Here is an 8,251-nt window from a genome sequence, read left to right as displayed (position 1 = left end):
AAGTCCCATAGGTGACTGCCCCGCGACGCAGGCGCGGACCCTGCACCTCAGTGGGAGCCCAGCCCACTGACTCACGAAAGGCCCGGCCGCCGCCTCCCCGGCCGCGCGGTCGCCACGGCAACGCCACCGCCCGCGATACCAACCCGTCCTCTCGCGAGAGCTCCAGGCCGCCGGAAGCAGCGGCGACCCGGCAGTACCTGCTCTCCAGCCCGCCAGCCCGCGCCGGTCGGTTCGGTTGACGCCGCCGGGAGATCCAGTCCGTCCGCCTCTGCCAGGGCTGCCGCTGCCGGACCGGCCATGGACGGTGAGAGGCCGCCGCCCTCCGGGGCCGCGCAGGGCGGGGCCGCCTCTCCCGTGGGCGGGGCTCAGGCGGGTGCCCCTGGCCTCGATCCCGGACCCTGGGCCCCGATCCCCGGTACCGGATCCCGGGGCCTCCACCCGGGACCCCGATCCCCGACACCATACCCCGGGACCCAGGACCCCGACCTCGACCCCGGGGCCTCGACCCAGGACTCCGATCCCCTTCCCTGATCCCCGACCCCCTTCCCCGGCCCTCCTCAGCTACCGTCTGCCCCTGCCCCACCTGCCCCTGCGGTACTGGTGAGGGACATCGGCCTTTGGGGGCCTTGGGATGCCGGGTCAGAGGGCACCCGAAAAGGAGACAGTTGCACCACTGCCCCCAGAACACCGCTAAGAGAAATAAGAAGAGCTCTGGCAGAAAGCCCTCACTATGTACAGGAACAACAGCTCTTGAGATAGGAACCGTATGCGCCCATTCTGCAGATGGGAAAACAGGTTGAGGAGTCCGTGCAGGCACAGGCCCCAGGAGGCCTGGTCCTCCACTGCCTGCAGCACCCCCTCAGGGCCCTCTGCCCTGCTCTCCTCCAGAACAGGAAGCATCAGTGATAAAATGAAGATACCGACATTTGCCAGGATATTTAAGTGCTAGTGTGGTAGAAAGGCTGTGCAATGTTATTGTCATGAAGGAAATCCTATGCAGATTGCCTCAGAGAGAAGATGAACAGCTATACCCCCACCCCACGCGCGCGCGCACGTTGGGTTTTCCCTCACAGCTCACTCGGCTTCAGCTCTCCAGGGAATTCTGTTTTGCCCGTATCCCTTTTCTCCGGGGTTAGGTTTTGCCCTTCAGAGTCTGTCCTTCCCACTCAAGTCTGGGCCACGCCCAGCCCAGCCTTGCTTTCCCGGCAGTGAGCACACTGCCTGCCACCTGTTTCTCCGGAGATGCAGACAGCTCTGGCCTTGACTAGGGCCCGCAGTGACAGGTGAGAGCTGCACGGAGCTCCACTGGGCTCGCAGCTGGGAGCCTTCACATACCTTTGTGGTCCTGGATTCTGGTTGCAGGACTTGGTTTCTTCCTTCCGGGCTAGTGTGGTACACCCTTTCAGAAATCATTCCCCCAATTTAGGAATGGGATATACACTGAGGTAGTTTTAAGATGAAGCAGAATCTACCGAGCTCTTGAGTTTGGGTAAGTGAGCAGCAAGTTCAGAGACCGAGGGACTTAGCCAGTAACACACACAGGTCTCCAGTTCCTCATTGAGGGTAGGGCCTGATTCGATGGCTCAGAAATGGCAGCTCCCATGGAGAGCGGTCTCTGTGGGCCAGCTCATTTATGGCGTAAGAGTCATCGCCCTGCTGTTTTTATCCGTAAAGAATAGACTGTCAAGTACTAAACCTCATTCAATTGGGGAGGACTCCCAAGGGTCCTTTGTAAAGCTGCACTGATTACAGACCATCTCGAGTTTTCACCATGGGCCACACGCTGCACCTATGACATTCCCCCGCACGCTAACCCTTAAGGTCAGCTGGTCAGCTGGTGTTTTCCTGAATTGGAGAGTCAGGGAGGCTAAGGAGGGGCAGAGCTTGTGTGAGTAGGCCTCCCTGAAGGCCCCAGTTCTGTTCCAGCTCTTCACGTCCAGGAGGGTCGTAGTGCCCCCACCAGCTGGTTAGGAGCGTTGCTTCTCACATTTCTTAAAATCCTCAAACCATCTCCTCTCTTTGCAGATACCCTGTTCCAGCTGAAGGTATGTACTGAGTGGCCCTTCACCCCACCCCGGCCTGCTGGTTGTCAGTGGGGACAGATGGCGTGAGTCACACTCAGCATCGTGTACAGCCAGACTGATGACCGAGGGGTCAAGGAGGTGGTGTGCTAGCTTGTCTCGGGCTGAGCGGAAGCAGATCATTTGGCCTCATTCACGAGCGCGCGCGTGTGTCTGCAGCTCCTGACTCTCTGTCAGAGAGGGAGGGGTTTACGGTGGCAGCATCTGTGTGACGCTGGCCAAGGCCTGTGGGCAGTTTCTCAGTGTGCCCCCAGCTGCTGACCCGTGGAACAGGGAGCCGGTGCGCCGTGCTTCAGGCTGGTGGAAGGAGGGGCTGAGGCCGCTGGGAGCTGGGCTGTGTAGAGGGGGCACAAGCGCACGGACGGGCACCGACGTCCTAGTGGGCAGCGGATTGTCCAGCAGAGGCAGCAGTCGTGAGGGATCAGTGATGTCCACCCTCGGAACGAACTTACAGCCCAGGAGGGCGGGGAGCAGGATGGGGGGTAGGCCGGGTGGTGACCCGGCCTCCTGTCCATCAGTTCACTGCAAAGCAGCTGGAGAAGCTGGCCAAGAAGGCGGAGAAGGACTCCAAGGCGGAGCAGGCCAAGGTGAAGAAGGTGAGTGCAGGCGCTGCCGCCGGGCCGGGCCTTTTCTCCTGTGGGTCCTGTGCTCCTCGGGCCTGGGCAGAGGCCGAACCCTTCTGTGGGGCGGGGCAGGGCTGGAGGCTCCTAGGGTTGCTGTGCTCTCCGTGGGGGGCTTTCTTACAGCTGGTTAGCGGCTAGAGTAGCTCCTGGGGTGCTGGGTTTGGATGACTCCTCAGCCAGACTGAGGCTCCCAGGGCAGAAGGGGAACGCAGCCGACATCCCAGTCTGAAGCCAAGTCACCGCTATAGTCGTGATCCTTTGGAAGCAGCATCGCCTGCGCCGGCTTTTCAAGCTCTGCTGCTTCCAGGCGGAGCTATGTCATGTGAGGGCAGCTGAGTGTGTTGGTGGGAGTGGAAAGGCCTGGAAAGGTGGCCGTGTTTTCCTGAGCCCGGCTCTCTTGTCTGACTTTCTCTGAGGGCTGGTTGGGGGCCCTGCCCCTGGACACCCTCACTCCTGAGACACTTCTGATGAGAAACCCTGCGGAGAGGCTGCGAAGGGGCCGCCCCACAGCAGCAGACGGCACCCCAGGACTGGCCGGGGCCGGGCCCCATCTGGCATCTCCCCCTGCATTTCAGGCCCTTCAGCAGAAGAATGTGGAGTGTGCGCGGGTGTACGCCGAGAACGCCATTCGCAAGAAGAACGAAGGTGTGAACTGGCTCCGCATGGCGTCCCGCGTGGATGCCGTGGCCTCCAAGGTGCAGACGGCCGTGACCATGAAGGGGGTGAGTGCTAGGCCGGGCGCCACGTGCCCGGGGCCGGCTCCTGCTGGCAGAGTCGAGGGGGTGGCCTGGCACAAGCGGTCAGGCCGGCATTCCCTCCCTACGGTAAGGGCGGTGCTAGAGCGGAAGACGCACCCTGAAGGCTCTCTCCAGTGTCCGTCCTTCCATTGACGGCGCCATCTGGGGACGTGCCATGCCGGGGGCGGGGGTGCGGGGGCCCTGAGGGCCCTGCCTGCCTCCTCACTCCCGCCTCTGCTAGGTGACCAAGAACATGGCGCAGGTGACCAAAGCCCTGGACCGGGCCCTCAGCACCATGGACCTGCAGAAGGTCTCTGCGGTGATGGACAGATTTGAGCAGCAGGTGCAGAACCTGGACGTGCACACGTCGGTACGTCGGCCCAGGGCCCGGGTGTGCGGGTGACGGCCAGGCGTGTGGCCCCTTCCCCTCCCGGGAACCTGGGGCCGGGATTGGGTGCCCGTGCAGGCAGCTGTGCCTCAGGACCAGCACGCCAGAGGGAGTGCGCTGGAGAGAGCGCCACAAGGGGGCTGGCGGGGGGAGGGAGCCACAGGAAGCCCTGACCGCCCGGCACACGACCCCCAGGTGATGGAGGACTCCATGAGCTCGGCCACCACGCTGACCACACCACAGGAGCAGGTGGACAGCCTCATCATGCAAATCGCCGAGGAGAATGGCCTAGAGGTCCTGGACCAGCTCAGCCAGCTGCCCGAGGGCGCCTCTGCCGTGGGCGAGAGCTCCGTGCGCAGCCAGGAGGACCAGCTGTCTCGGAGGTGGGCCAGGGGCACCTGTGCTGGGCGGGCAGCGTGCTGGGCGGGAGCTTGGGAGGGACGCAGAAACCCCGGCCTCGGTGCCTGCAGGCCCAGGAGCAGCTCAGTCCCCGCCCCTCGTTCAGACCCTGCTCACCGTCTATAGCTCCCCCTAGAAGGCAGGGGACAGGACTACGCCGGCCTGGAAAAGGGTCCGGGAAAGCCGGCGTGGAACCATTGCCGGGGCCTCAGGGAATCCTGTTGTCTGTCGTTTGCAGGTTGGCCGCCCTGAGGAATTAGCGGAGCCCAGCGGCAGCACGCTCCATCCCGGCCTCATAGGGGAAGGGCTGGGAAGCCCGCCTCTGCCCCCTCCCCACTGCTCTCCCCCTCTCACCTGCCAGGCCTGGGACTCTGCCTCTTCTCTGAGCACGGGTGTGGGTCTGTGTCCAGCTGGGCGAATTTGCACAAACTTCTGACTTCTGTGGGTAATTTCTGTGACTCCGGGCCACCAGCTGGGCGATCTGCAGGCTCCCCGCCGTCCACCACCACTGAGAAACCCCCAGGGACTGGCTGGTGGCTGCCACGTCGATATGGGGGCTTTCAGACTCCATGTGACGGCAGATGCACTGGGAATGGTCAGCCAGTGGGGGTCAGGGCTGCAGACTGTTGCTAGGGACCCCTGGAGGCCCCCCCACTCCATTTAGAACCTGGACCTGCCAGCTGCATGGGCCCCGCTCGAGCTCCCCAGTGTAAGGCGCCTAGCTCCCAGTCCAGCGGGCCCCCGGGGGTCTGCATCCTCTCTCCCCTGTGCCTCTGGAGGGCTCGGGCCCTGCGGGGTCTCCTCTAGGAAGCCAGAGTCTACGCTGAGGCCCCTCCCAGCCAAGGAGCAGGCGCCTCCCCCTTCTGGGTGGGATGCTTTGCTCCTGTCACTGTAAATGATGGGGTGCCTCCCCCATCTGGCTCTCGCTGCCTTGTGGGCTCACGCTGTTGACCTTGAAGCTGGAGCGGCTGATGGGAGAGCCGCCCTCAGTGGGGCCAGCAGTGGCAGTGCTTCTGACGCCGTGCTGGGCTGGCCTGAGAGGAGCTTCAGACAGGCTGCACTTTTCTGTTTTCTCCAATGACTGAAGTTTACTTCGTTTTCCTGAAGTTTCCAGGGATTTTTTTTTTTTTGCCAAAAAGAAGGAGCAAGTAGATCGGGAGCATTTGGTATGAACCCCTCCCTAGCGTCAGCTGGAGAGCACTGCTTGTCGGTGCTGACCAGAGGCCTCTGGCTGGCTGTCTGTCCTCACAGCACTGGCTCTCGTGGACAGAAATGTGGGAGAACTTTCCCTGGCTCTCTGCGTTTGATTCTTCCTGGACTTGGAGCCCTTGGGTGCTCTGTACAGTAAGTTGTGCTGTGGGCTGCCTGGGGCTCTGGACTGTGGTGTGAGGCCGGAGAGAATGGGGTTCAAGAGCCACCTGGTTTTTCTTCTGTGATGCCGACCTCGCCTTACTTCCTGGCCATCATCCCTTGGGGCTCCCATGTGCCGGGGGTTCAGAGAAGGTCCCCAGGGGGTGCAGAGCTCCACGGAGACGCCCGCTGGGGGCAGAGGCCACACTGCATCAAAGGGCAGCAGGCGAAGTTTGCCTTTTCCTGAAATGCTGTTGTGAATAAAGAGGTTGATGCCTGAGAACTGTCTCCATCTTTGCTTTAGTGGCCTGGGGTGGGGTGGGGGCCTTAAGGGGACGGTCGGCTTGCGGTCCAGCCCGCCAGTAGGAGGCTGACGGGTTCCTGAAGGAGGGCAGGTGGGGTGCTGTGAGGAGTGGGATTCCCAGGCCCTGCTCGGTGAGGCCGACTCAGATCCACAGTTCCCCTACAATTTTACCTTGAAATACTTTTAAACTTATGTAACAGCTGCAAACCAAGTACACAACTTCTGTATACTTCCGTGTAGGAGCTTCCCTCACATCAGCCTAGTTACCGTAGAACCGACCAAATCAGGAAACCGCCCTCACGTTATTACCCTGTGGTCCCTCCAGCCCCGAATGTGGCACAGGCCCTTCCATTTCTCTACGTGACCGGGACGGTCTCGAGGCCAGTGGGTCCGCACCGGTGTGCTCGTGGGAACTGCGTCCGGGCGCCCCCCACCCCGTGTGCCCCAGAAACCGCTTCCGGGCAACCTATGTGTGCACCAGAAACCAAGTCCCTGTGCCCCGCTGTGTGCACCAGAAACTACATCCGTGCGCACCCCTATGTGCCCCCAGAAACTACCACCGGGCGCCCCTCTGTACTCACGGGAACCACGTCTGGTCACCCCGCTGTGTGCACCGGAAACCACGTCGGCGCGCCCCTCTCTGGACACGTGAGCCACGTCAGCGCGCCCCCTCTGTGCGTGCCGGAACCATGTTGGTGCACCACCCTATGTGCACCAGAAACTACGTCCGGTCACCTTCCCCACAACCCACCGCTCACACGAAGCATGTCTGTGGGTCCCCCTCTGTGCTCACGGGAACTACGTCCGGGCACCCCACTGTGTGCACCAGAAACTACGTCCGGACACACACCAACAGATACACACACACACATACCCCGTGGGCACGGGAACCACAGGTTTGCACTTGTCAGGCCTCCCCCTCTGGGTTACTCCTTGGGCAGGGAAAACCCCGTTTTCAGGTTCTCAGCCCCTGCTCCCCACACAGAGTTCTAGTTTCGGCACTGCTGGCTGCCCCCACCCCCGAGAGACGCCCTTACCCACCAGAGGACTGGGTTTGTTGCAGGCCTTGCCGGGCCCCTCGATGTGTCGTCTCTGTTAGATTATTTGCCTTGTGTTTCACGCTGGTGCTTCGCAGCCTGGATGGTCTTGATCAGTTTTTTGGGGCGTGTGATCCGTGGCCAGGGTTGTAGAGTCGGAACCACAGTGGGGTCCATGCCCCTTGTGCCCGGCCCGCCTGTCAGAGTGACCACCTGTGGCTCTGGGCCCCCCTTGTCCCCTCCGAGCACATCTGGGTTTGAACAGGGCCTGGGGCTGCTTGTTGCCTGGTTGGAGAATCGCTGATGTGGGCCCTGCCTGGGGAGACAGCCCTCCAGGGGCTCCTGAGCAGACTCCACGCTGCTGGGTGGGCCCGGGTGTGGCACCCGCCTCTCTGGAGCCCCTTACCAGGACCCCCAGGAAAGGCCTGCAGGCCTGTGTCTCCCAGGGTGAATGAGGGGTGAGCAGAAGGGTCCCCAGAACCAGATTCTGGGGATGGCACTTGAGGTGTGGCCTCTGGTGTGATTCTAACGTGGTTAAGATTATTTCAGACGAATATTACAGCGTTTCTTATGGGAAAATCCCTCCCAGTTAGCAAACCTAGGCATGCCCGCCTGCAGCCCACCAGGGGGCCCTCCAGCCCTGATAAATCAGCCAGCCATGGCAGGCAGGCGTGCTGGGCAGGATTCAGCCAACTCAGGACAGAAACCCTCTCTTCTCCTTTAACGTTAAACTGATCCTAAGTGATCAGCAGATACCCACAATGTCCCTGCTGGTGGCTTTAGGTATCCCTGGAGAGAGTGCCTGCTGGGAGAGAGAGGCAGGGCCCCAGCCCAGAGGCCCTCGCTGGCTCCCACGGCCCAGGCTGGCAGGCACCGGTGGGTAACGGCACAGAGGGGCATCCTCAGGGGCTCTGGCCTGGAAAGGGGCCAGCAGGGATGCGTTGGGGGGCTTGTCCAGGGTCTGTCACCAAGTTATTCATCTCAAGACACATGCACCGGATGACCGGTGGCAGGGGGAACGCTACTGAGCCCCCCTTGGGCGGAGCCCTGCCCTGCAGGGTCCTTGTTCATGGTGTGTGAGGACACCCTGCAGGGCTGGGATCCTCCCTGCTCCGGACCTTGCTTTCCTGTTTGCCAAGAGAGGCTGGCCCAAGGGGTGGGCCGGGGGCACAAGCGTGTGTGAGTGTGTGTGGGTGTGTATATGTGAGAGCATGGGTGTGCACCGGTATGAGGATATGGGGTGCAGGTGTGCACACGTGTGCATGTCTGTGTGTGTGCACGCACCTGTGTACAGATGTGCGTGGGGAGGTGGCAGCCGGAGCCTGGACTGTG

General features: G+C 62.0%; 1 protein-coding gene across 2 annotated transcripts; it reads left to right on the top strand.

The window, feature by feature from the left end:
- The first annotated feature begins 17 nt into the window (after positions 1 to 17).
- Positions 18 to 5,858, top strand: CHMP1A (charged multivesicular body protein 1A). 2 transcript variants are annotated; one of them, XM_032611955.1, is made up of 7 exons: positions 18 to 304; positions 2,026 to 2,045; positions 2,600 to 2,677; positions 3,280 to 3,426; positions 3,683 to 3,811; positions 4,025 to 4,212; positions 4,467 to 5,858. In XM_032611955.1, exons 1-7 carry the CDS (start codon positions 298 to 300, stop codon positions 4,486 to 4,488), a joined length of 591 nt encoding a protein of 196 aa, XP_032467846.1. In that variant the 5' UTR covers positions 18 to 297; the 3' UTR covers positions 4,489 to 5,858. The 2 variants fall into 2 exon arrangements, with proteins under 2 accessions (XP_032467846.1, XP_032467845.1); XM_032611954.1 differs by lacking the exons at positions 18 to 304; positions 2,026 to 2,045; positions 2,600 to 2,677 and having other exon boundaries at positions 2,697 to 3,426.
- The last annotated feature ends 2,393 nt before the right edge of the window (positions 5,859 to 8,251 follow it).

Source organism: Phocoena sinus, chromosome 19 (assembly GCF_008692025.1).
Source record: "Phocoena sinus isolate mPhoSin1 chromosome 19, mPhoSin1.pri, whole genome shotgun sequence".
Taxonomy (NCBI): domain Eukaryota; kingdom Metazoa; phylum Chordata; class Mammalia; order Artiodactyla; family Phocoenidae; genus Phocoena; species Phocoena sinus.
Note: the sequence above shows the minus strand (reverse complement) of the source record. Positions and strands in the feature narration are given on the sequence as shown.